This window comes from Pan paniscus, chromosome X, assembly GCF_029289425.2.
Source record: "Pan paniscus chromosome X, NHGRI_mPanPan1-v2.0_pri, whole genome shotgun sequence".
Classification (NCBI taxonomy): Eukaryota; Metazoa; Chordata; class Mammalia; order Primates; family Hominidae; genus Pan; species Pan paniscus.
The window spans coordinates 1,220,218-1,232,916 of NC_073272.2; the positions used below are offsets into that span (position 1 = coordinate 1,220,218).

General features: G+C 50.6%; 1 protein-coding gene across 3 annotated transcripts in view; it reads left to right on the forward strand.

Annotated features, from left to right (window-relative positions):
- Positions 1-1,298: 1,298 nt before the first annotated feature.
- The window catches only part of LOC129395392 (interleukin-3 receptor subunit alpha), a 43,886-nt gene continuing 32,485 nt past the window's right edge, over positions 1,299-12,699 (forward strand). The window contains exons 1-2 of one of the 3 annotated variants that reach the window (XM_055106680.2): positions 1,299-4,499; positions 9,007-9,108. In XM_055106680.2, coding sequence (XP_054962655.1) covers positions 9,045-9,108 — 64 coding nt within the window. In that variant the 5' untranslated portion in view covers positions 1,299-4,499; positions 9,007-9,044. Of the gene's footprint in view, positions 4,500-6,419; positions 9,109-12,699 lie in introns of those variants that run through there. The other 2 variants (XM_055106679.2, XM_063601859.1) reach the window with 2 other exon arrangements.

The following is a 12,699-nucleotide window of genomic DNA, read 5'->3' on the forward strand; positions in this document are numbered from 1 at the left end:
ATAATGCATAACGACAGCGCCTGTGTGTGTTGTAACGGAAGCTGTTCTGAGGTCAAAGTGTGGGGTAACTTTGCCTCGTCATCCCCTTGTCATCCCCACGCTTCTGCCCAGGACCTGCCTGGCACCTCCTCCTGCATTTGAAGTCGCCCTGGGTCCCCTCCTGTGCCCGTCTCAACCCTGTCCTTCCCAGGCTCTTGTTTCCACAGAGCTGGTGGCAAATGCCCCACCCAGGTTGCAGCATCAGAGTCAGCCTCTGAGCTGGGTCCCTGTCCAGATCACCAAGTGCACGGTGGCATCTAATACAGGAGCCTCCCCACCCGTACCCAGCCCTGTGCTCAACTGCAGGCCCTTGGGGTCTCGTGGCTGAAGGCCGTAGGACTTTGATGTACTCTCTTCTTCTGTGAGCCCAGCCATCACCCCTGTATGCCTAGAGCAGGGTCCCAGACCCAGAGGCACCCCAGACTGAGCCGTCTGCACTGGGAATGGGCCTTGTGCGTCCAACGCCGCTCATTTCAGAAACGCCTGCTCCAAAAGTTCAGAGGACTCAAAAACTCCAGCTCCTAAAATAGAAGAAACACCTGCCACGTAGAGTGAGAAGATGGTTACATCCACAGAGGCACCTGCTCCAAAAGCTCAGAAGGGTCAAAAAGCTCCAGCTCCAGCCAGGCACATTGGCTCACGCCTGTAATCCCAGCACTTTGGGAGACTGAGGCGGGCGGATCACGAGGTCAAGAGATCGAGACCATCCTGGCCAACACGGTGAAACCCCATCTCTACTAAAAATACAAAAAATTAGCCGGGTGTGGTGGCGGGCACCTGTAGTCCCAGCTACTCCAGAGGCTGAGGCAGCAGAATGGTGTGAACCCGGGAGGTGGAGCTTGCAGTGAGCTGAGATCGCGCCACTGCACTCCAGCCTGGTGACAGAGAGAGACTCCGTCTCCAAAAAAAAAAGATGTGAATTCTGAGCCTGGAGGAGGAAGTAGGAGAGGAGAGCTGTGGAGTCCAGAAGTCTGAGATTCAAGTTCTTCAGGGCCACGCTCCCTCCGGAGGCTCTAGGGGAGGGTTCTTCCTGCCTCTCCCAGCTCCTGGGGGCTCCAGGCATCCCTGGGCTTGTGGCCCCATCACTCCAGTCTCTGCCTTCATCTCCACGTGGCCTCGTCCTCTGTGTCTGTGTCTCCTCTTCTGTCTCTTACAAGGACACCTGCCATTGCATTTAAGACCCACCCTCAAGCAGGATGATCTCATCTCATGCTCCGTCACTTAATCACATCTGCAAACACCCTATTGCTGAATAAGGCCTTATTGCAGGTCTGGGCACTAAGACATGGACAGATCTTTCTGGGGCCACAGTTTAATCCACTCCAGGTGTATCCAGTTCCCTCTGGAGGCTCTAGGGGAGGGTCCTTCCTGCCTCTCCCAGCTCCTGGGGGCTCCAGGCATCCCTGGGCTTGTGGCCGCATCACTGCAGTCTCTGCCTCCATCTCCACGTGGCCTCCTCCTCTGTGTCTGTGTCTCCTCTTCTCTCTTAGAAGGACACCTGTCATTGGCTTTAGAGTCCATACTGCTCCCAGAAAATCTCATTTGAGTTAATTGTATCAGCAACAACCCTCTTCTCAAATAAGGTCATGTTCTGAGACTCCAGGTGGGCATAAATTTGGGGGGCAGTGGGGAGAGAGGCAGCTCACCCTGGAGCAGCAGGAGAGATAAAAGGAGCAGGGGCAGGGCCAGGCGCCGTGGCTCACGCCTGTCATCCCAGCAGTTTGGGAGGTCGAAGCGGGTGGATCACTTGAGGTCAGGAGCTCGAGACCAGCCTGGCCAACATGGTGAAACCCCGTCTCTACTAAAAATACAAAAAATTAGCTGTGCGTGGTGGCGGGCACCTGTAGTCTCAGCTACTCGGCAGGCTGAGACAGGAGAATCGCTTGAACCTGGGGCAGAGGTTGCAGAGAGCCGAGATCACACCACTACACTCCAGCCTGGGTGATGGAGCAAGACTCTGTCTCAGAAAAAAAAAAAATAAATATATATATATATATATATCTTAGTGGTCAGGTGCGGTGGCTCACGCCTGTCATCCCACCACTTTGGGAGGCCAACGAGGGTGGATCACCTGAGGTCAGGAGTTCGAGACCATCTGGCCAACATGGTGAATCCCCGTCTCTAGTAAAAATTTAAAAATTAGCCGGGCGTGGTGGCAGGTGCCTGTAATCCCAGCTACTTGGGAGGCCGAGGCAGGAGAATCGCTTGAACCTGGGGCAGAGGTTGCAGGGAGCCGAGATCGCACCATTGCACTCCAGCCTGGATGACAGAGCAAGCAAAGCGAGACTCTGTCTCAAAGAAAAAAAAAACAAAACAGGAGCCAGGCTGCAAGGTGGAGGCTCTGGGGAAGGGCTGAGGTTGGGGTGGAATTCGGGAAGGGTGCCAAGAACCAGAGAAGAGTTGATACATTCAGAGGGAAGGGAAGGGCTGTCTGGGAGTGCGCGTGCTGAGTAAACACAAATAACAGATTTCAGCGTTGGAAAGAGAAGCCCGAGACAGGTTGGTGAGTGCCCCATTCAGGGCTGGACTTTACTAAGGGTTTTTGTTTGTTTGTTTTTTCTTGAGACAGAGTTTGCTCGGGTGCCCCATTCAGGGCTGGACTTTACTAAGGGTTTTTGTTTGTTTGTTTTTTGTTGAGACAGAGTTTGCTCTTGTCACCAGGCTGGAGTGCAGTGGTGCGATCTCGGCTCACTGTAACCTCCGCCTGCCGGGTTTAAGTGATTCTCCTGCCTCAGCCTTGGGAGAAGTTGGGATTACAGGCACCTGCCACCACGCCTGGCTAATTTTTAAATTTTTACTAGAGACGGGGTTTCACCATATTGGCCGGACTGGTCTCGAACTCCTGCCCTCAGGTGATCCACCCACCTCGGCCTCCCAAAGTGCTGGGATGACAGGTGTGAGCCACCGCGCCTGACCACTAAGATTTTTTTTTTTTTTTTTTTTTTGAGACGGAGTCTCGTTCTATTTCCCAGGCTGGAGTGCAGTGACACCATCCTGGCTCACTGTAACCTCCGCCTCCCAGGTTCAAATGATTCTCCTGCCTCAGCCTCCGGAGAAGCTGGGATTATAGGCACCCACCACCACGCCTGGCTAACTTTTTTATTTATTTTTATTAGAGACGGGGTTTCACCATGTTGGTCAGAATGGTCTCGAACTCCTGACCTCAGGGTGATCCACCCTCCTCGGCCTCCCAAAGTGCTGGGATGACAGGTGTGAACCACCATGCCTGACCACTAAGATATCTTTTTTTTTTTTTTTTTTTTTGAGATGGAGTCTTGCTCTATCACCCAGGCTGGAGGGCACTGGTGCCATCCTGGCTCACTGTAACCTCTCTCCCAGGTTCAAACTATTCTCCTGCCTCAGCCTCCAGAGAAGCTGGGATTACAGGCACCTGCCACCACGCCTGACTAATTTTTAAATTTTTACTAGAGACGGGCTTCCACCATGTTGGCCAGATGGTCTCAAACTCCTGACCTCAGGTGATCCACCCTCGTCGGCTTTCCAAAGTGCTGGGATGACAGGTGTGAGCCACCACCCCTGACCACTAAGATATCTTTTTTTTTTTTTTTTTTTTTTTTGGGACCGAGTCTTGCTCGGTCGCCCAGGCTGGAGTGCAGTGGCGCGATCTCGGCTCACTGTAACCTCCTCCGCCTCCCGGGTTCAAGCGATTCTCCTGTCTCAGCCTCCCGAGTAGCTGGGATGATTACAGGTGCTCACCACCACGCTGGGCTAATTTTTGTATTTTTAATAGAGACGGGGTTTCACCATGTTGGCCAGGCTGGTCTCAATCTCTTGACCTCAAGTGATCCGCCCGCCTCGGCCTCCCAAAGTGCTGGGATGACAGGCGTGAGCCACCGCACCCGGCCACTAACATATCTTTAATAAGATCTGTCATCTGAGACCGGGGGCCACCTCCCTGTCTGGGTGCTGTTTCCCACGAAACAGGGAGGAAACACAGGCAGGAGCCCCTGGACACCAGCATTCACGCCTCCAAGGCTGAATTTACTATGTCAGGAAGTTGCCCAACCCTGCCTGTATAGCCAGCAAGAATTCTAATTATAGCAAACAGAAACACTTGCAGAAAAAAAAAAAAAAAATGAGAACGGGAACATGACAATTTTCAAAGAAAGAGTCTTTCTTTCAAGGAAATTCAGGTTCATGGTTACGAAGCTGCTGACCCCAGGATCCCAGCCCGTGGGAGAGAAGGGGGTCTCTGACAGCCCCCACCCCTCCCCACTGCCAGATCCTTATTGGGTCTGAGTTTCAGGGGTGGGGCCCCAGCTGGAGGTTATAAAACAGCTCAATCGGGGAGTAGAACCTTTGGTTTCTCTTCGGGGAAAGCTGCTTTCAGCGCACAAGGGAAGACATCAGAAACATCCTAGGATCAGGACACCCCAGATCTTCTCAACTGGAACCACGAAGGCTGTTTCTTCCACACAGCACTTTGATCTCCATTTAAGGTAAGGTCCCCTCTCCAGGGTGGGATGAGGGAAAAAGAGGGCAGGCAGGGGAGGCGGTGGACCGTGGGTTCCCAAATCCAGGCTGGCAGACACGGGGCATTGGCATGTAACAGGTTTCTGCTGAGACCTGCTGTCCGTGTGGGCACCACACCGCACATAGAATCACCCGGTACCAGAGAAGTATGTTTGTGATCTCATTCACCCTTTGTAAGTGGATCGGACGCTGAAGCCATCATAGCATGTTAGATGCCTTGGGTTTATAAAGGTGATAGCATCAGGGGTAATTTGACGGTGCTTTCTGCTTTTTCGGTGTGCTTGCTAGAAAATGAACACACCTACACATGGCTAGAGTTCTCTGTTTATTAGAAAGCGCTGGTTCAGTTAGTCAATGAGCTCACGCCCAGGGCGGGCTGACTGCCAGCCGGGGAGCCGCTTTTGGGGCTGGGACCCCAGCCTGCTTGTAGTGTTTCTCAGTGGTTTTCAAAGGCCGGCGGGACTCAGAATGTTCCAGACGGCTGGTGAAACCTCAGGTCCCTCCTAGCAGCTTTATTCACAGTAGCCAAGAGGTGGAGACAGCCCTCATACCCATCTATAGACGAATGGAGAAATATAATGTGGTCCAGCCACACAGTCGAATATTATGCAGCCATGAAAAGGAACAAGCAGCTTTATTCACAATAGCCAAGAGGTGGAGACAGCCCTCATACCCCCATCTATAGATGAATGGAGAAATATAATGTCCATCCACACAGTGGAATATTACGCAGCCATGAAAAGGAACAAGCAGCTTTATTCACAATAGCCAAGAGGTGGAGACAGCCCTTGTACCCATCTATAGATGAATGGAGAAATATAATGTGGTCCAGCCACACAGTGGAATATTACGCAGCCATGAAAAGGAACAAGCAGCTTTATTCACAATAGCCAAGAGGTGGAGACAGCCCTCATACCCCATCTATAGATGAATGGAGAAATATAATGTGGTCCAGCCACACGGTGGAATATTACACAGCCATGAAAAGGAATAAGCAGCTTTATTCACACTAGCCAAGAGGTGGAGAGAGCCCTCATACCCATCTATAGATGAATGGAGAAATATAATGTGGTCCAGCCACACGGTGGAATATTACACAGCCATGAAAAGGAATAAGCAGCTTTATTCACACTAGCCAAGAGGTGGAGAGAGCCCTCATACCCCATCTATAGATGAATGGAGAAATATAATGTGGTCCAGCCACACAGTGGAATATTACACAGCCATGAAAAGGAACAAGGCTCTGCCACAGGTGGCAATGTGAGTGAAAGCTGAGGACATCATGCTTCCTGAGAGAGGCCAGATACAAAAAGATACATAGTGTCTGTATGATTCCATTTATTCCCTATGTCCAGATACAGGCAAATCCACAGAGACAGAAAGTGGATGAGTGGTTGCCACAGGCTGGGGAAGAGGAAGGACGGGTCTTTAATGGGTCTGGGGTCTCCTTTTGGGGTCGTGACAATGTTCTAGAAGATAGAAGTGGTGGTTTTTTTTGAGACAGAGTCTCGCTCTGTCGCCCAGGCTGGAGTGCAGTAGCACGATCTCAGCTCACTGCAACCTCCACCTCCCGGGTTCAAGCAATTCTCCTGCCTCAGCCTCCTGAGTAGCTGGGACTACAGGCACCCGCAAGTACACCTGGCTAATTTTTGTATGTTTAGTAGAGACTCTGTATGTTTAGTAGAGTAGTAGAGATTTTGTATGTTTAGTATGTTTTGTATGTTGGTCAGGCTGGTCTCGAACTCCTGACCTCAAGCAATCCACCCCCCTCAGCCTCCCAAAGTGCTGGGATTACAGGCGTGAGCCACCGCGCCTGGCCAATGAAAATATTAATCAATAAATGTTAAGAGCACAGATTTCCCAACGTTCTCACTCAGGCATCTTCCTGGACCACGGCCCCTACAGGCAAGTGTAACTGTGTGTGGTGTGCCCAGCACGTTTTGGACAGCGAGGCCATTATGAGCACTCACCCCCTGGTCTCTTGGCTGAGCTGAACACAGGCTCTGTCCGAAAGGCGACTCTAGAGATTGCCTGTTGCCTTGGAGGTGGGCTGCGGTCCCTCTGCCCAGGCAGGAAGGGGCTCCGAGGCCTCTGGAACCTCATTTCACCTTTTCCCTGCTGCCCTCAGTCCCGTCCCCAGCCTCAAGGGGCTCAGCTTTTTCCAGGCTCACCCCTTCCATTTATAATTTGGAGACAAGCAAGGTCCACTGACGCTAACGCCATTTGGTTCTTTAAAAGATGTTAGGCCGGGCGCGGTGGCTCACGCCTGTCATCCCAGCACTTTGGGAGGCCAAGGCGGGTGGATCATGAGGTCAGGAGTTCGAGACCAGCCTGACCAACATGGTGAAACACCATCTCTACTAAAAATACAAAAATTAGCTGGGTGTGGTGGCAGGCGCCTGTCATCCCAGCTACTCGGGAGGCTGAGGCAGGAGAATTGCTTGAACGTAGGAGGTGGAGGTTGCAGTGAACCAAGATCACGCCACTGCACTCCAGCCTGGGCAACAAGAGTGAGACTCCATTTCAGAAAAAACAAAACAAAACAAAACAAAAAACCAGAAAAGACAGCTGCCACCCCAGAGCACAGTGTAGGAGAGCCAGCCTTTCTGGGATGCAGCAGAAAGTTCCAGCGCAGGAGGCTGAGGTCCTGTACCCCCCTGTTACGGTAACTTCAGCCACTTAGGAATTTCTGTGTGTTGATTTCATCATTGTGATTATACTTCCTTCCACTGCTTTGTCATCTGAGCTTCCTGGTGTGCCGCAGAGGATGTGTTTTCCTGGTTTGTGGATACAGCTCGAGCCAAGAACGGGCTAAACCCCCAGGGCAGCAACTCTTTCTTTTTTTTTTTTTTTTTTTTGAGATGGAGTCTCGCTCTGTCGTCCAGGCTGGAGTGCAGTGGCGCCATCTCGGCTCACTGCAAGCTCCACCTCCCGGGTTCAACTGATTGTCCTGCCTCAGCCTCCCGAGTAGCTGGGATTATAGGCACACTCCACCACGCCTGGCTAATTTTTGTATTTTTAGTAGAGATAGGGTTTCACCATGTTAGCCAGGCTGGTCTTGAACTCCTGACCTCGGGCAATCTGCCCACCTCTGCTTCCCAAAGTGCTGGGATTACTGGCATGAGCCACTGCAACCAGCCGGCAGGGCTTCTTTCAAAAGGGAAAGCCTGACACACACACAGATGCATGCACATACATGCACACATACACACTGATGCAAACACATTTGTACACATACATTCACACATGCATGCACATAAATATGCACTTCTAGGCACATGCACGCACACATACAGACTCTCATGCATGTATATTTGTGTATGCACATATATTTATGCACATGTGTGTACACGTGGAATGCATGCACAGATACATATGCATTCAAACACAAAGACTGTGTGTACCTGCATGCATGAAAACACACAAACACAGCCGGGCACGGTGGCTCACACCTGTAATCTCAGCACTTGGCGAGGAAAAGGCGGGCGGATCACCTGAGGCAGGAGTCCGAGACCAGCCTGGCCAACATGGTCAAATCTCCACTAAAAAATACAAAAAGTGGGCTGGAAGCGGTGGCTGACGCCTGTCATCCCAGCACTTTGGGAGGCTGAGGTGGGTGGATCACCTGAGGTCAGGAGTTTGAGACCAGCCTGGCCAACACGGTGAAACGTCGTCTCTGCTAAAAATACAAAAATTAGCCGGATGTGGTGGTGTGTGCCTATAATCCCAGCTACTCGGGAGGCTGAGGCAGGACAATCGGTTGAACCTGGGAGGCGGAGGTTGCAGTGAGCCCAGATCACGCCATTGCACTCCAGCCTGGGCAACAAGAGCAAAACTCTGTCTCAATAAATAAATAAATAAATAAATAAATAAATAAATAATACAAAAATTAGCCAGGCATGGTGGCGTGTGCCTGTAATCCCAGCTACTCAGGAGGCTGAGGCAGGAGAGTTGCTTGAACCTGGGAGGCAGAGGTTGCAATGAGCCGAGATCGTGCCACTGCACTCCACTCTGGACAACAAGGGCGAGTCTCCATCAGGAAAAAAAAAGAAAACACACAAACACTTATGTGTGCACACAGATACGCACGGGCACAAAAATGTACATACATGTGCAAGCACACACACACATAGACACATGTACACAGTACCCGTGTGTGCACAGGCATGCATGCAGTCCTGCAAATGTGCAAACAGACATGGCTACACACAGGCATGCAGACATATAGACCCATGTACACACACACAAATATTCGTGCACACAGTGCACACATGTACAAGCACACTCTGACGTGCATGCGTGTGCAAAGGCGCATTTGCACACAGACACATATGCACACTCACCACCACTTTCCCTCCAGAAGCAGCTCCTTCTGCTGTGAGCACCAGGCTCTGGAAGGGGCAAGCGTCCTTCATTACCCGCAACCCAGTTTCACAGCCAGTCCCCGCTGCCTGACTCTCGTTTCTCCTCCAGCAGGCACCTCTGTCCTGCGTTCCGGAGCTGCGTTCCCGATGGTCCTCCTTTGGCTCACGCTGCTCCTGATCGCCATGCCCTGTCTCCTGCAAACGAAGGAAGGTAAGAACTGGAGAAAAAATGCACGTGCCACCTGGGGAGCGGTGGGGGTAGACAGACACACAATGTCAGCGTGCAGTCCTTCAGGGAAACTTTTCATGCTGAGCTCATGGCAGAGTCTCATGCAGCGGTCGGGAATGACTCAGACACTTCCCTGTACCCATCACCAAGTTCCCTGTAATGCAGCATCTTGCAAAACAGTAATAGGACCTCAGAGGCAGGGACCTGATCATGACACAGATGCCATGTGAGGTGTTTTGATGAAACTCACATGCTGGGATCAACAGCACCAATAACAATTTCCAGTTTCCTTCATTGTTTATCTTACTTTTTCATTTTCTTATTATTTTTATTTTGGAGACAGGGTCTTACTCTCTTGCCCAGGCTGGAGTGCAATAGTGTGATCTCGGCTCACTGCAACCTCTGCCTCCCGGATTCAAGCGATTCTCCTGCCTCAGCCTCCCGAGGAGCTGAGATTACAGTCGCGCACCACCATGCCTGGCTAATTTCTGTATTTTTGATAGAGACGGGATTTCACTATGTCGGTCAGGCTGGTCTAGAACTGCTGACCACAAGGGATCCGTCTGCCTTGGCCTCCCAAAGTGCTGGGATTACAGGTGTGAGCCACAGCGCCCGGCCTTTTTTTTTCATTGGTTTTTACGGTCTATTACTGCAGGGTTTCACTTTACCTTGAATTTCTTTTAACTTTAATTTGCTTTTCATTCTTTAACTTCTTTTTTTTTGACACAGAGTTTCATTGTTGTTGCCCAGGCTGGAGTGTAATAGCGTGACCATGGCTCACTGCAACCTCTACCTGCTGGGTTCAATTGATTCTCCTGTCTCAGCCTCCCAAGCACCTGGGATTACAGGTGTCCGCCACCAAGCCCAGCTAATTTTTCTGTTTTTACTAGAGACGGGGTTTCACCATGTTAACCAGCCTGGTCTCAAACCCCTGACCTCAGGTGATCTGCCTTCCTCGGCCTCCCAAAGTGCTGGGATTACAGGTGTGAGCCACCGTGCCCGGCCAGAAGTTCTACTCTGAGGCGATCCTTTTGTTTTGTTGTTGAGATGGAGTCTTGCTCTGTCGCCCAGGCTGGAGTGCAGTGGCATGATGTCTGCTCACTGCAAGCTCCACCTCCCGGGTTCACGCCATTCTCCTGCCTCAGCCTCCCAAGTAGCTGGGACTACAGGTGCCCGCCACCAAGCCGGGCTAATTTTTCGTATTTTTAGTAGAGACGGGGTTTCACCGTGTTAGCCAGGATGGTCTCCATCTCTTGACCTCATGATCCACCTGCCTCGGGGTTGGGATTACACACTTTGGGAGGCCAAGGCAGGCGGACGATCACAAGGTCAGGAGTTCGTGACCAGCCTGACTAACATGGTGAAACCCCGTCTCTACTAAAAATACAAAAATCAGCTGGGCGTGGTGGCAGGCACCTGTAATCCCAGTTACTCGGGAGGCTGAGGCAGGAGAGTCGCTTGAACCCGGGAGGAGGAGGTTGCAGTGAGCCGAGATCACGCCATTGCACTCCAGCCTGGGCGACAGAGTGAGACTCCATCTCAAAATGAATGAATGAATGAGTGAATGAATGAATTTCTTGTAAGAATTTTTTTCCCCAGACAGTTTGTTTTAAGGGATAAATTATCCTTCTAAGTTAGAAGAAAATAATGCCAGAAGTCTAGACATTCTTATGCTTTGGTCCTGCTTATCAAACCAAGGTTGCTGACCTTGATAACCACTCAAGATCCTTACAGTTTATAAAGTCATTTCCTCAAGTTTTCTAAGTGGCCGATCAGAGATAAACCCTAGAGAAATAGTTGATGTATGTTTCTAGCTTTGGGTGACCAGCAAAATGTGATAGAATATTGCCTTTTACTGGCCGGGTGCAACGGCTCACGTCTGTAATCCCAGCACTTTGGGAGGCTGAGGCGGGTGGATCACTTGAGGTCAGGAGTTCAAAACCAGCTTGGCCATCATGGTGAAACCCCGTCTCTACTAAAAATACAAAAATTTAGCTGGGCGTGGTAGTGTGCACCTGTAATCCCTGCTACTCAGGGGGCTGAGGCAGGAGAATCACTTGAACCCAGGAGGCGGAGGTTGCCGTGAGCCAAGATCACGCCATTGCACTCCAACCTGGGTGACAGAGCGAGACTCCATCTCAAAAAAAAAAAAAAAAAAAAAAAAAAGAATATTGCCTTTAACATCTTTGTACAGGTCATTTATGAAATATCTTGAGCTCTGTGATGGCTAAGAGAGACCTTCTTTTTCTTTCTTTCTTTTTTTTTTTTTGAGACGGAGTTTTTTTGTTTTTTTGAGACGGAGTCTCGCTCTGTTACCCAGGCTGGAGTGCAGTGGCGCCATCTCAGCTCACTGCAACCTCCGCCTCCCGAGTTCCAGTGATTCTCCTGCCTCAGCTTCCTGATTAGCTGGGATTACAGGCATGCGCCACCACGCCCGACTAATTTTTGTATTTTTAGTAGAGACGGGGTTTCACCATGTTGGCCAGGCTGGTCTCGAACTCCTGACCTCGTGATCTGCCCACCTCGGCCTCCCAAACTTCTGGGATTACAGGCGTGAGCCACGGTTCCCGGCCTAAAGAGACCGCCTTCTACTCTGACACTGTGGTGTTAATATGTTACTATTTCATTATGCTTCAATGTGTATTGGAATGTATGTACTCTGATCTTCCATCAATACCAGAATTGCTCAGTTTGGGAGCTAGGTAAGAAAATGGATACCACAGTATAATAATCATGCCTCATATTGAAAAATACATGCTTGGCCGGGTGCAGTGGCTCACGCCTGTAATCCCAGCACTTTGGGAGGCCGAGGCGGGTGGATCACCTGAGGTCAGGAGTTCGAGACCAGCCTGACCAACAGGGTGAAACCCTGTCTCTACTAAAAATACAAAATTAGCTGGGTGTGGTGGCGCATGCCTGTAGTCCCAGCTACTCAGGAGGCCAAGGCAGGAGAATCGCTTGAACCCAGGAGGCGGAGACTGCAGTGAGCCAAGATTGCACCATTGCACCCCAACCTGGGCAATAGGAGCGAAACTCCGTCTCAAAAAAAAAAAAAGGAAGGAAAAGAAAAATATATTCTTTTGCAATTTGCAAACTGCCATTTCAAAAATCACAGTGTATATAGGAGACTGTGTGAAATTTCCTTTTTTTTTTAAATTTGAGACAGCGTCTTGCTCTGTCACCCAGGCAGGAGTGGAGTGGCGTCATCTCAGCTCACTACAACCTCTACATCCAGGGTTCAAGTGATTCTTCTGCCTCAGCCTCCCAAGTAGCTGGGATTACAGGTGCCCGCCACCACGCCTGGTTGAGTTTTGTATTTTTGCAGAGATGGGATTTGTCCATGTTGGTCAGGCCGGTCTCCAGCTCTTGACTTTAAGTGATCTGTGCCCGTCGGCCTCCCAAAGTGCTGGGATTACAGGCATGAGCCACCGCACCCGGCCTTTGTGTGACATTCCTAAACCACAATTTGTTCTCAGTTCTTGAAAATAACACGCATGACATACCTGGTTATAAAAGGTATACTTTACAACCACAGGACCAGCATAATTGGTCTGTTTGGTTGAGTTTCCCCTC